This window comes from Mauremys reevesii, linkage group 4, assembly GCF_016161935.1.
Source record: "Mauremys reevesii isolate NIE-2019 linkage group 4, ASM1616193v1, whole genome shotgun sequence".
Lineage (NCBI taxonomy): Eukaryota > Metazoa > Chordata > Testudines > Geoemydidae > Mauremys > Mauremys reevesii.
In genome coordinates, this window is record NC_052626.1 from 42,059,221 (window position 1) to 42,074,245 (window position 15,025).

General features: G+C 44.6%; 1 protein-coding gene across 7 annotated transcripts in view; it reads right to left on the minus strand.

Annotated features, from left to right (window-relative positions):
• Positions 1–13,874, minus strand: part of FLVCR2 (FLVCR heme transporter 2) — a 58,958-nt gene extending 45,084 nt beyond the window's left edge. For 5 of the 7 annotated variants that reach the window (XR_005597956.1, XR_005597955.1, XR_005597954.1 and 2 more), the window contains exon 1: positions 2,583–3,311. Coding sequence is in view for 3 of the 7 variants with exons in the window: in XM_039536726.1 (XP_039392660.1) it covers positions 2,583–3,224 (642 nt within the window). In the remaining 4 variants the exon portion in view is untranslated. Of the gene's footprint in view, positions 1–2,582; positions 3,313–13,720 lie in introns of those variants that run through there. The other 2 variants (XR_005597958.1, XM_039536728.1) reach the window with 2 other exon arrangements.
• Between the last annotated feature and the right edge of the window lie 1,151 nt (positions 13,875–15,025).

Here is a 15,025-nt window from a genome sequence, read left to right on the forward strand (position 1 = left end):
AACAAGCAGATAAAATAACTGGAGCTGTCAGCAAGCCCAATGGGAGAAAATAAACCTGGTCACAGCTCAGCAGTTCAGTGGTTTAACCAAGGGTGAAAATGAGCAGCCCAGATTGTCAGGAGGAACAGTTGGTTATCAGATTTCTTTCTATGGCTCCTGACCGACGATCAGTGTAACCCTGGAGGACTTTCAGAACTTACAAGGAAACAATCTCACTAACAAGCTAAATATTTCTCCTGCGCTCACCCCTGTGGTATCTGGGCACTAATGGTATTTAGAGAGAGGCTCAGTCCCCTGGGTCTCAAGGAATAAGTTTGTTCAGCCCTTAAAGTGTGCAAAACAGATTTTTCAAATACATGGGACCCGTTCCAGCAGCCCCCTATTCCTTCAGTCTTTGAACTCTTAGAACAATGCTCCTACTGCTATCTTTTTTTGCCAGAGCATGTGTTCCCAGCTGGAATGAAGAGTGAGACTGAGATTTTCCTCTTGGTGTAAAAAGACCAAAGCCGACTTAGAGCACCTGTCACGCATGCTGGGTCAGAACAGCCAGCCCAATATTTGATCAGCTGAAAAATAAATATACTGCAGGGAAAATGATAAATCCTGGCTGGGTGCCTCTGCACACACACAGCTCAGTTGAGCGAGGGTCACTGTGGAACTCCACATATCAAGTCAGCTACAGATTACAGGTGACATTGTTAGGATCTCAGCAGAGATCCCTCCACAGAGCATGGCAGTTCTGAAGCATGTTCATTCTTTTTACACTGCTTGAAGAATTCAGTAGAAGGCTACTAAGAAGCCCTCTGCAGACTCTGCTCTCCCTATCTTCTTCCTCTGGGACATAGAGCCTCAGGAAAAATCATTACATGCTGATCTTTTGGGCTTGTGGCTAGTGAATTGCCACCACTATTTTAATAAGGGGATCCCATAAAGGTCCTTCTGAAATAAGCCCTGTGCTATGTCCCAGGAGTGTGTGTATTTGCAGGGAAAAGAATGGGGAAATCTATTCATTTCCCCATTTGGACAAAAATGCTTTATGAAAAGTAAAGTGGGAGAAAGCAGCACTGGGCAAACAAATGAATCTGATGGGCCTTTGCTGGAAGTGATTGCACTTTGTTTCTGGAAACTCCCCTGAGTCTATTGACAATGTTTGATTTAACAGTGATCAGATCATGGCATTTGAAGTGAAAAGTCAGGTGAGACCCTGTGAATGGGACCAAGGGAGGAGAATTTGATTCTCTCTACTGGAACTTTTTTTAAAATTATACCTGAACTGTGGTGCAATCAGATTCATTCACTGATTTGCTCTTCAGAAGTAACGTTGAATCCCAGGAGTAAGGCATATTCAGCAGGGATGACTTAGGAGTATCCAGACTGGATGCAATTCCAGCAGAGGCAGTAAATCAGGTTAAGGGGGTTGGACTCATCATTTAATGCTCTACATGCTTCCGTGGCACTTTGTGGTGTACCAGCTAGACAGGAGTCACCCACACACCCAGCTTCCTTCTCAAACCCATGACACACTCCTACTGGGCAGGAAGGACATTATATAGTTCTGTGTATGAGGCAGTGGCAAAATATTCATATTCATATATATTCAAAGCAGACTGAATGTCAAACGATTCATATTGCACTGCACCCATGGTCTGAACTACCAGATCTGGGACACTGCCTAGTCACTGATGACATGTGCCAGTCCAATAGTTTGTGTTTGGTTTTAGTGATCCTCTGCTTTTAATATTCATACAGCATGAATTGCCTTCCATAGCTATGTTGTACTGTTGCTAGTGCATTTATTTCATGAAATGTGCATCAGTGAGGCATTCGGGTGCAAATATCAAGAAGTGACTTCCCTGATCTCGTTTCAGAAGTTAGAAAAAAAATATTTTCTTTTCAAGGGTGACCTGGCTGCAGGTGAACAATGTTACAGCTTGCAGGAATGTCATTCACGACCACCTCACTGACCTGCCTTGGCATTAAAGTGCTTAGAAGAGTTTGCTCCATCCCTGTGCAAAGCAGCAAAGTCTCTGTCTAGCATGTCTTATTGGGGAAGCTCATTGCCTTACTACGGATCAACAAAACCAGAAGTAGAAAAATCAGAGTCAGAGCTATGAGATAAGGCCTAACACATGACTGCGCCCTTTGACACATTTTCTAGCTTTTTTTCCAGTCTAATTTTAAATATCCCAAGCAATAGGGCTCCCATTTCTTTCCCTAGGAAACAATATCACAGCCCAATACAGCCCAGAATCTGTTCTTCCTAATTATACCCCCATGTACCATGCTCAAAAATCCCTCTCCCTCTTTAGGATTAGTAGAGTTATGTTTCTCTCTAGCAATGTCATAGCCAAGCTAAGTATATTTCCTGCCAAATATACAAATCATATTTTCCCCAGATGACGCTCTGCCTGTTATTTCTAATGTCACCAGGTCTCTCCGTATTTCTCTGTCCTCAGTGGAGGTTGCAGCTCTTCCCAATTTAGTGTCACCTGTGAGTTTCATTACTTCTCCACCCCCCAATTTTAATGGGGACACCATAGGTTCCAAGCATTTAGGAATGAGAGGCCTAGTTCCCAGGTTACCTGGTTCCCAAAGACAGCGATGGAGCAGGCAGTAGAGACCTCATGGGACCCGAACCAGACGGAGGCGATGCGCGAGGGCATGCCCAGAATGAAGACCTGTGCCACCGAGCAGATGACCTGCCCTAGGACGGTGACAGGGAAGAGGTGCGGCTTCATGCTGCCCAGCTTCACCCAGGCGCCTAGACAGTTGAAGGCTGAACCGGCGAGGGCGATGAGGCGCAGCCCCCTCTTGTCCAGCAGCCAGGCCACAGGGAACAGAAGGGGGATGTAGGTGAGCATGTAGCACATGGAGAGCCAGTCGATGGCGAAGGCGCTCACGCCGTAGAAGTGCATGAAGATGTTGTTGATGCTGCCGTACTGGATCCACTGGAAGGCATTGCAGAGCGAGTAGCAGCTGAACAGCAGCACCACGGCCCAGCGGCGCAGGGACAGGCGCACCTCGGGCCCCCCCACGGGGCCAGGCCCATTGGGGGTCTCGGCTTCCACTGACCCGGGCACTGGCTTCACCCCCTCCAAGAGCTCAGGCGTCTCTTGATACGCCAGCCCCTTCTCGCCTGGCTCCGTCCCCGCGCTCACCCCGGCCCCCCGGGGAAACGCCGGGCAACACGGGCTCCCCATCCCCTGGGCAGCGCTGTCCCGCATCGCGTGCCCGGCCCCGCTCCTTATGGGGTCGCCGGTCTCTGCCACGCGCCCGGCTGCTTCCCTCTCCCTCACTCCTCTGAAACTGTCACTGTCCGCAGAACGCTGTTCCACGGGACACGTCGCGCTAATTGACTCACAGACCGGTGCTGTGATTGGCTGCCTGACCAACGAGCCCTCCTCGCTCCACGATGACTGGCAGAGATGATCCCGGCTGCGCCGCGCCCCGCCCCTCCGTTGCCATGGAAGCCCCGCCCCGCCTTCCCGTGCGCCATTGACTCCGTGCTGGTGACCCGCGGCAGGGGCTTGTGCAGCGGAGGCTGCCCCTGCGGCACCGGGCTCTACAGGGTCCCCTCACTGCCCCAGCCGGGCCCCACCGGGCACTCCCGGGAAAAGTCCGCAGAACCTGAAGGACCTGAACTTTGGTCCCGGAGACGTGGGGAAGTTGCGCAGGCCCCAAGGGTCACATCCTGGGGTCCATAATAAACCCAGCGGGCCCGGGGCTGCAGGCTGGCTAAGGTGGCAAGTCAAAGGAAGGCTCTGGAAAGACACTGCTAGAGATACACAACCCACCAATAAAACTACTTCAACAGCAATGGGCAGCACAACCCGACCCATTGCAGTGCAGGGCAGTGAAGCCTGGGGCTCAGCTTTACCAGCTGCTACACTGATTGCCATTAAAAAAAAAATCCTACAAAACCCTCCCTTCTGCAATTCAGAAAATAATCACTCTGCCTACAGAGGAACAGCAGCAACAATGGCTGCATAGCAGAACCGGGTCACCTCCCCATTTAGTTGGTGCCATCTCAACTAAAGCCACTGCTGAGCACCAGCAATTCAAACTAAACCCAAAGGCAAACATACATTACTCTTAGGTCTGGGCACTTCTAAGCTCCTGATCAGTAGGCACAAATAACCTCATCCAAAGCCAACTGATGCTCAAGATATTCTAACACTTAAACACAATAGACCGGCAATAGTCAATAGGCCGACCGCAGGCCAAATCTGGACCACCAGACGCTTTTGAACAGACCTCAAAATCTTTTTATTTACTTATTATTATTGTTAATTTTTTTATTATTTTCTCTGTAGTCTGGCCCTTGACTATACCTTGACCAACAAATCTGGACCTTGACAAAAAAAATTGATTACCCCTGCATAGGAGAGCCTTACGCAGAATGATCACACTAGTAGATACTTCTGCATATTATGCTATGATGACATAAGACAGACTTTCACCAAATACAATATCGGAGACCATAAACTAGGAGTGAAAAGTGGAAGATACAAGGCATAACTCAAGACAATAATGACTGTAAACAAAGTGAAATAAGAAAAACTGAGGGACACACACACATCATCTACTCTAATACCCAGTGCAAGAAAGATGTTTCAAACAGTCAGGAAATTTAAAAGGCTCTTAAATTAAAAGCAATGAGGAATAAGTGAAGAAACAGAGAGAGACAGCATTACACTATGTAGCAAACTGAATCAGGTATGGGCAATAATGACACGAAGTCACACAAAAATCCAAATACACTGAAGCCTCATCTTGGCAGATGCTTGTGATACTGTATCCACCTCCAACAGAGCTCTCAGGGGGTTGGCTCTCTTACATATTTGTCACATTCATCATAGGTATCATGCCAAAAAGTATTATTGAAGTGGAATTTACTGAAGGAGATAAGCTAGAGGTTGCAACCTCTCCTGGACAAAGCTACCTCCCAAATGTGCAGAAGAGGAGCACAAAGAAAATTAGAAGGGCAGATTCTCCTAGTCCAGGCCCTACCCCTAAAAGAGAAAAGTTAAATAGGGATAGGAAGATTAGACCAAGAGAACCTCCCCCATCCCACTCTGAATAATAGATTGGGGGAGGGAAGGCCTGTTTAGAGCAGACTCTGGCTTCCCACTGCAGAAGGAAACAGAACTTCTCTTGAAGCAAGTCTATGAATATCAGACCGAATTCAGCACAAGTGCCAGGAAAACATCCTCTGTCTGTCTCATGTGTGAAAGAAGAAAGGGAAAAAAACAAAGCATGAATGTGGCTTAATGTAGGTTGGATGGATTCTTTTATTTATGTTGATGGAAGAACATCAGTATAGGAAGGGCTGCCCAGTCATAACAATAACTCTTGTCTTGGCTCTGCTCTGCAACAGCAAAACTGTGGCATTTGAGCTTCCACTTTACTTACTCCAAATTGTGACATCCTAATGCAGTGCAATCTGGGACACCATATAACAGAGCTGGAATCCTTTGTGTGATGGCTGCCCTGCTGCCTTGATGCTGCTGAGGTATTAGATGCAGGTTAGCTCTTCTAATCGTCAAGACATCATGCAACAAGTCACTAGCCAGAAGCTTTATTCCATTCAATACCAGTGCATGCAAGGTTTTGGAGTGAAGCTCCTGCTCTCCTGAGGCTAAGTTCCAACATAGAGGTGTTGGAGAAACATCGATGGAACCATATTTTGTCAGAATGTGCAGTTCCTTGAATCTAAATGCTTTGTCCAATTTACCCAATTTCACCAGAATTTATATTTGGAAGAAAACTGAGTTCCAACAATGTCAGTGTGTCCCGTTTTGACATTTTCTGAATGAAACATTTTGATATTTTTTGTTTTGAAACAACTTTTTTATTTTGAATTTTTTTACTTTATATATTATAATAAAACAAAGGATTTTAAAAGTCAAAATCAAAACTTTTCAATCTTGTCCAAACAAAACATTTTGGTCAAACCAAAATTATTTCTCTCTGAGTTTTCCTTCAGGGAGAATTTCTAAGTTTTGGGTTTTCATTCTGATTGAGAATAAAGCCATATTTCAAAATCTTGAAATCCTCCATGAAACGAAATTTCTGTCCTCCGTACAGCTCTGCTCCTATGGTATTTACAAACACTGTTCTGCCATAGTGCTCAAGTGGAGGCAAGTGGATTTCTTCAGGGTTGGCTTCTTTTAAAAAGGATTTGCAGTCAATATTGTCAGCTGCCATCACTGGGGACTAATAACCACCGACACTAGGAACAAGTTGATAGACAATAAACTATAGCAGGTTTATGATCTACAGCTGATTTCAATGATAATGTGTTATCTGTATTGTATAAACATTAATCATCATAATCCTCCAACGTGGACTTCGCTATACGTTGGTTTAATTCCCTTCCAACAAGCAGCTCAAAGTTCACCTGACGTATAAGGGAGTAATGGCCTATCTTTCAGGGAGCACATTCCTGAGCAAAGGAGTTAAGCAGCAGTATCAGAGGGTAAGATTTCTTGGGCTTGAATTTACCCTATGGAACATGCTCTTAGAGGTGAATAGTGCTCTACCTGAGAGTCCAACTTCTCTCTGGAATCCAGCCCTGTCACTCACAAGCACAGCAGAGTACTTGGCATTGGTTCTTTGGCTCCATTATATCCTCATTGACAAACACTTCTCAAGAGAGAAGAAAATCCACCTTAAATGTATGACTCTGACACAGCTCAATTCCTACCATGTATGTTTGTCTTTTTTTCCCCTCTAGATTTAGCTTTCTCTTCAGATGATTGGGCCGAAGTTTGATTCTCATGTAAGGGTAGGGTCACCAGACAGCAAGTGTGAAAAATGGGTATGGGGTGGGGGGTAATAGGAGCCTATATAAGAAAAAGATCCAAAAATCAGGACTGTTCCTATAAAATCGGGACATCTGGTCACCCTATGTAAGGGAAGTACAAACAATGCTCCCTAAAGCCAAGCAAAAATGGTGCAGACCTTTCTACAACCCAGCTCTGTCAAAGCACCTTATTCCTGACCTGCAGCTCCACCTGCTACCCCAGTCCTCAGTCCTACACAGCTTTGCCAGTGCACCTCAAAAGGCTGGTCTGCAGTTCCTATAATGATGATACAACATAACGTTAGTATCTTCGATACAAAAATATTTCAAAATGCTTTACCGAAGTTAAATAACAGCCAAGGGAGAGAGAAATGCAGGGGCAAAGGTAAGGGAGAAAACAATGGTTTGTAGATGAGATTGAAATTCAGATTATTCTGTTATTTTTAAAGTGACTACAGCTATGCTAAACTCTGAACAGAGACAAAAAAGGACAAGGGAACATGTCCCAACACTCTGACCTGGTGCTTGGGCCCTCCACTTCTGCCATAACCATTGAACCATCAGAAGGCTCACCACACCCCCATAGAAAGTCCGTGTCCCCTTGGCTGAGAACCTCTGTTCTAGGGTGTAGGATGCAGGGTGGCACACTGAAGTTTTGCCTAGGGTGGCACATTGTCTTGAGTGGCCTCTGGTCCTGGGTCCTCAATCACTCTGCTAAAGCCCCTCTATCCTACCCATAACCAACCAAGAGCCAATAAGAACATAAGAACATAAGAAAGGCCGTACCGGGTCAGACCAAAGGTCCATCTAGCCCAGTATCTGTCTACCGACAGTGGCCAATGCCAGGTGCCCCTGAGGGAGTGAACCTAACAGGCAATGATCAAATGATCTCTCTCCTGCCATCCATCTCCATCCTCTGACGAACAGAGGCTAGGGACACCATTCTTACCCATCCTGGCTAATAGCCATTTATGGACTTAGCCACCATGAATTTATCCAGTCCCCTTTTAAACATTGTTATAGTCCTAGCCTTCACAACCTCCTCAGGTAAGGAGTTCCACAAGTTGACTGTGCGCTGCGTGAAGAAGAACTTCCTTTTATTTGTTTTAAACCTGCTGCCTATTAATTTCATTTGGTGACCCCTAGTTCTTGTATTATGGGAATAAGTAAATAACTTTTCCTTATCCACTTTCTCAACATCACTCATGATTTTATATACCTCTATCATGTCCCCCCTTAGTCTCCTCTTTTCCAAACTGAAGAGTCCTAGCCTCTTTAATCTTTCCTCATATGGGACCCTCTCTAAACCCCTAATCATTTTAGTTGCTCTTTTCTGAACCTTTTCTAGTGCTAGAATATCTTTTTTGAGGTGAGGAGACCACATCTGTACACAGTATTCGAGATGTGGGCGTACCATGGATTTATATAAGGGCAATAATATATTCTCAGTCTTATTCTCTATCCCCTTTTTAATTATTCCTAACATCCTGTTTGCTTTTTTGACCGCCTCTGCACACTGCGTGGACATCTTCAGAGAACTATTCACGATAGGAAAAAGATCTTGGAGTTGACTCGTTGTAGCTAAATTAGCCCCCATCATGTTGTATGTATAGTTGGGGTTATTTTTTCCAATGTGCATTACTTTACATTTATCCACATTAAATTTCATTTGCCATTTTGTTGCCCAATCACTTAGTTTTGTGAGATCTTTTTGAAGTTCTTCACAATCTGCTTTGGTCTTAACTATCTTGAGTAGTTTAGTATCATCTGCAAACTTTGCCACCTCACTGTTTACCCCTTTCTCCAGATCATTTATGAATAAATTGAATAGGATTGGTCCTAGGACTGACCGTTGGGGAACACCACTAGTTACCCCTCTCCATTCTGAGAATTTACCATTAATTCCTACCCTTTGTTCCCTGTCCTTTAACCAGTTCTCAATCCATGAAAGGACCTTTCCTTTTATCCCATGACAGCTTAATTTACGTAAGAGCCTGTATCTTCAGTTAATGAGCTCCTTGCTCACACTAATCTAATAAAGCACCCGGAGCACTAACCTCTCCATGGGAACACAAATGACAAGCACCCTCACAAAGTGACCCCCAAATCAAGTAAATGCCCATTAATATGCTTAAAATATTGCAAATATAGGTAGATATGAGTGGCCAATGGAAACCCAGGGACTTGTCAGTCAAAAGAACATTCAGGAGACGGGAAAAACAACTCTGGATCCACAAGTGCCAGTGAGAATGTTCTCAAAGTGAGCCTGATCTGATCTGAAATAAATGGAAAGATTTCCATCCACTCTAATGGACACTGAAATGGTGTCATGTTTTTCATGTGCACTGGTCCCTACTTCCTAGCATTTCCCTTCTCTAACCTTCCCAGTCTCCCATTAGATTTGTTTCAGGCTCTGTGTACAATGTGTGACATCCACTTTCATCATCCATCACTCTGAATCATTTCTAAAGATGAAAATAGACAGAGTTTTATTTCCCCCTTTTGGGTCAGGGCTGTCTCCATGCCTGTTGCCAAGGCCTCCTCACACTAGCTGCTCTCATGGCCCTTCTTATTTCCTGCACCACCAATGAGACTGTCCTTGGATTTCCCTGCAAGTCACAATCACAGCATCTCTAACCAGCCCAAGAATTTCTCTCAGGTTTAGTAACAAAACCACCATTGACTCATTACATAGCAGAGTTGTGCCATTAACCCAGCATTAAAGCCAGAGGGAAACAGGGTCTTATCTCTTATATGTAGCCTGACCCAGCTACTAAATGGCTACAAAATTCTGTAGGCAACAGTGCTGTCAAACGATATGGGTCATAAGCCAGGGCCCTAGCAACTGAGACAGACATATCAATAAAGGATCAAATAATCAGTCTCTTGAATTTCCCTAAAGGCCTCAAGAAATACCAGCTTCTGAGCCTCCTGGGATATGCTCTAACCAGGGGGATGTCACAGTCCAGAGAGAGTAGTGATCATTAACTGCTGGTAATGAACAGTTCTTAAAACAAAGGCTGAAGAATATGCCTGCCTCCAAAACTGGCCCACAACCAAAGGGTCTGGGTGGGGAGTGGGGGAAAACAATAACAAAAACTGAAGAAAGAGTCAGCTAAATCCAAATCTCATCCACAGTCTTGATCCAAGATCAAAATCTAGATCAGAGTCCTAGATTAATCCCAAACACCCTGATGTCTAGTGTGCAAGTCTGTTGAATTTAAACATACAGTTTGCTTACACACAGTTGCACTGGCAGGAACGTCAGCTGCATGGACTATGACTTGTTATCAGTCCCCCGTCTCTCTGGCAATCATTATTAAAGTAACAAAGTTGAGAAGCTTACAAAACCCAAAGTCAGTTAACACAGATTTCAGATTCTCACAGTCATCTTGAAACTGTGGTCAGAAAAGTGACTATATAAAAACACGCTCTTCTTACCTACCATCTCCACTCCCTATATGTGACTGAGTCGTATTGGCTGACTACAATGACAAATTTTTGCTCCTATCAGGCCTGAAGCTGTTAATAACAACAGAGTGCCAGAAATGTGCCCAACACTTTATTAAACAAATACTAAGACAAGATCCCTCCCTGGAGAGCCTGAATTGAAGCACAAAAACAGTAGTGGACCAAAAGTTGGGCACAAGAGCATATGGAACCATCGTTATTGAGATGGGTGAAGGAAGGATTCATGGAAGAAGAGGGGTTTAAGCAGAGTGAGGAGGATTGGTGGGCAGAAGGTGCCTTCGATTTTGTCTCACACAGCATTGACAGAATCAACAGCTATATTCTTATCTAAGAGGCAGTAAAAGCCCAGCTGAACTCTCAGCTGGAGTTTGCAAAATCAGCAGAGAGAAAAACTGTCTTCTGACATCAGGGTGAAAGTAACTTAAAGGATTTACCGGTATGCCAGAGTCCTGAGCAGGGGGCGTGGCCTCAACTGGAAGAGGCGTGGCCTCAACCGGAAGAGGCAGGGCCTTTCAAGATTTAAAGGCCCTGGAGCTCCGGCTGTGGCTGGGACACCCAGGGCCTTTAAATCCCCGCCCAAGCCCGGCTGCCGGAGCTCCAGTGGCGCTTTAAAGGGCCCGGGGCTCCCCGCAGCGGCTGGAGCCCTGGGCCCTCTAAATCACTGCTGCGGAAGCCGGTCCAGTCCGGCACGGCATACTGGCTCTTGCCGGTACACCGTACCGGACCAGCTTACTTTCACCTCTGTCTGACATGTAACTTCAGTACACTGGATCCAGAAGGAATAAATATGCAACTGCTTTCCTCTCTCCACCCAAACCAAACCCCCTAACATTCACATATGTAAATCAACAGAGGAAGCATACAAATCAATCCAAAGTCAGCCCCACCCAAGGAAAACACACCTGACAAAAAGTATCAATGTATCAAATTGTTTGGGTTAATTTTTCTCCTTCCCTACCCAGAAATGAAATGACCAGAAATAATAACTTACACTGTGGGATAATTTAAGTTTAAAGTAAGAACTAAAAGACCAACAAAAGGGAGAAGAAAGATAAAAAAGGTTGTGAACAGTTATGTGGAAGGGTCACTACAAACCCCTAGAAAATTTCCTGTGGGGGCCAAACCTGCGCTAGCCCTGGTAGATGGACCAGAGGGGACTTGACAGGCCTTCTATCTACGTTACAAGTTGTTTCATTACATGATCATGCAACAACTGTGTACAGTTGTACAACATTCCACAGTCTGTACATGCATCTATGGCCAGAGTAAGAGATGCAGCTTATTAGTTATTACTTGTTAAGCACTGACCATAGGCTCAGCTCTGTAAATACCCAGAAGATATAGTCTCTGCTCTGAGGCACTCGGACCTTCGCTGATACTTCAATATCAGCATATTCCACCACCGTGTAAACACCCTTATGCTAGAATAAGAACGTCCACAAGGAAGGGGTGTGTGCGTGTGATACTGGGAGAACTTTATCTGTTTAAATCACAACTTAGTTCATACTGAAAAACAACTTTCTTGGGTAGACCAGGACTGAGGCCTGGTCTCTAAGCAGGTTATGCACCAGTAAAACTAGGTCAATCAGGCATGTGATTTTTTACAAAACAATTATATCTATAGCTTCATTGGTTTCAATTAATACTGTAAGTTAGACCAGTGCAACTCTCTCATGGGGACAAAGCCCTAGCCCCAAAGTTGTACAGTTACAGTGGTACAACCCCTCCAGTATGGACACAGATACATCGATATTAAGATGCCTTACCCCACTATTCCTTATTTCCCGTTCCTTATGGGAATAAACTTTTCTGGTATAAACACCTTTATACCTGCATAACTGCGTCCACACTAGAGAAGTTGTACCCCTTCAGCTATACCAGCCTTGCCAGTGTTTGATCCATGACAATACTCTGCCTCTCACTCCATGACTACTTAGTTTCTTTAGTAGTCTCACAGGAGTCTACCATCAATGTAACTTTCTTGTGTAAACAAGCCCCAGATTTAACAGTGCACACCCCTGTGAGACCCAGAGGCTGAGTCTCTCTTAAAGCTTGTTGCTTTAATGAAATGGGTGGCAGGGAGAGGTGATAATACTTTTCTTGCCATCAGTTGGCAGCATTGCTAGGCTTGGCAGAAGTGAGTTCTGAAGAGGGATTTGAAAGTGTGTGTGTGTGTGTGTGTATATATCTGGTGCACTTAGGATGACCAATATTTTGAGACTGTCCCCATATTAGGGGGTTTGTCTTATATAGGCAACATATTACCCCCCAATCCTGATTTTTCACACTTGCTATCTGGTCACTCTAGGTACACTGGGCCAAGCAAGGCATTCCAAGCACAGGGGAGGCAGGATGGAAAGGGCTCATTAAGAGCGGAGGAAAGGAAGGATACAATGAGGGAAGTTATCTGATGTATATGGTGAAAGAGACAAGAAGGAATGTGATAAGAGGAAGTGGGGGAAGCACTGAGCAAAGTCAAGGCGGCAAGGAGATGCTTTAAACATAACTCAGCAGCTGAGCTTCATTATCTGTACACGCCTGACCAGAGGAGCAGCACTGAAATGCAGATAGCAAGCATCTGCCGTGCTGCAAAACAGTGAGTTTGTGCATGGGTGTGGTGGGGGCAGCTCCATCCTTGACATTCCAGAACCTTAATGCCAAACTGCTGCATGAGCATGCCATAAAAAAGCCTGGTGTGGGTTATATATGGGAATGGGCATGGGGAAGGCTGCTGCTGAGAAAAGCATACCTCAGAGTTCCCCCAATGTCACAGCTTCACCTGATCATTGCATTGATGGACATTTGGCAAACACAGCAATTTCCTTCACTTTGTTTTAGTGGAGGAAAATCTATAACAACAAATAAATGAATACATTATTGTGAGGACAGCAATGACCAGAACTGCAGAAATAGCAAGCACAGCCGCAGCCCAGTGCACAACATACCTGTGTTCCACCAATTCTCTGAACTTGGAGGTCTCCCACTCAAGGGCTAACCAGGCTTCAGCCTGTCTAGTCAGAGATCTGCCCAGAGCATAGCCCATGGCAGTAACTTTTGCTATGGTATCACCCAAGTCCCAGGAGACAAGATAGCAATTACAGGAATCAAATCCAGATTCTCCTGCACACTCAAGTATTAACAAAAAAAACACCACACAACTTATCTGGCTGGGTAGCCAATCATTAAGATCAGCCATTACTCAGATATTACAGAGAAACAAGGAACCTAGGATGCCTGGCTTTACATTTAGACAGGATCAGGCCTAATCAGATTAATAAGACCTTTTTAAAAAAAATTCTAAGCTACTACCCCTCCAGCTACAATTCACTTAGACACTTAGTCCCTTCCACATCTAGTATGTGCATTTGCTTCACACCACTGTGCAGGTGACATACAGGAACAAAGGGAAGTTGTTGTGGGAACAAAATGCTGAGGAGAGCTCACCAAACTTTTCAGATGCAATAGAAACTTGCTGGGATGATTCAGCAGAGTCCCCACATCCAACCCCCCATTCACCCACTGAATCCTTGGTTCTGAAATAATAAGCAAACAAAGCTTCTTGTTTCTGTCTTGGCATTTAGATGGGCTCCCATCACCACAGCATAAGAACATAAGAACATAAGAACATAAGAAAGGCCGTACCGGGTCAGACCAAAGGTCCATCTAGCCCAGTATCTGTCTACCGACAGTGGCCAATGCCAGGTGCCCCTGAGGGAGTGAACCTAACAGGCAATGATCAAGTGATCTCTCTCCTGCCATCCATCTCCATCCTCTGACGAACAGAGGCTAGGGACACCATTCTTACCCATCCTGGCTAATAGCCATTTATGGACTTAGCCACCATGAATTTATCCAGTCCCCTTTTAAACATTGTTATAGTCCTAGCCTTCACAACCTCCTCAGGTAAGGAGTTCCACAAGTTGACTGTGCGCTGCGTGAAGAAGAACTTCCTTTTATTTGTTTTAAACCTGCTGCCTATTAATTTCATTTGGTGACCCCTAGTTCTTGTATTATGGGAATAAGTAAATAACTTTTCCTTATCCACTTTCTCAACATCACTCATGATTTTATATACCTCTATCATGTCCCCTTAGTCTCCTCTTTTCCAAACTGAAGAGTCCTAGCCTCTTTAATCTTTCCTCATCTGTGACCCTCTCTAAACCCCTAATCATTTTAGTTGCTCTTTTGTGACCCTTGTCTAGTGCGAGAATATCTATTTTGAGGTGAGGAGACCACATCGGTTCACAGTATTCGAGATGTGGGCGTACCATGGTTTTATATAAGGGCAATAATATATTCTCAGTCTTATTCTCTATCCCCTTTTAATTATTCCTAACATCCTGTTTGCTTTTTGACCGCCTCTGCACACTGCGTGGACATCTTCAGAGAACTATCCACGATAACTCCAAGATCTTTTCCTGACTCGTTGTAGCTAAATTAGCCCCCATCATGTTGTATGTATAGTTGAGGTTATTTTTTCCAATGTGCATTACTTTACATTTATCCACATTAAATTTCATTTGCCATTTTGTTGCCCAATCACTTAGTTTTGTGAGATCTTTTGAAGTTCTTCACAATCTGCTTTGGTCTTAACTATCTTGAGTAGTTTAGTGTCATCTGCAAACTTTGCCACCTCACTGTTTACCCCTTTCTCCAGATCATTTATGAATAAATTGAATAGGATTGGTCCTAGGACTGACCCTTGGGGAACACCACTAGTTACCCTCTCCATTCTGAGAATTTACCATT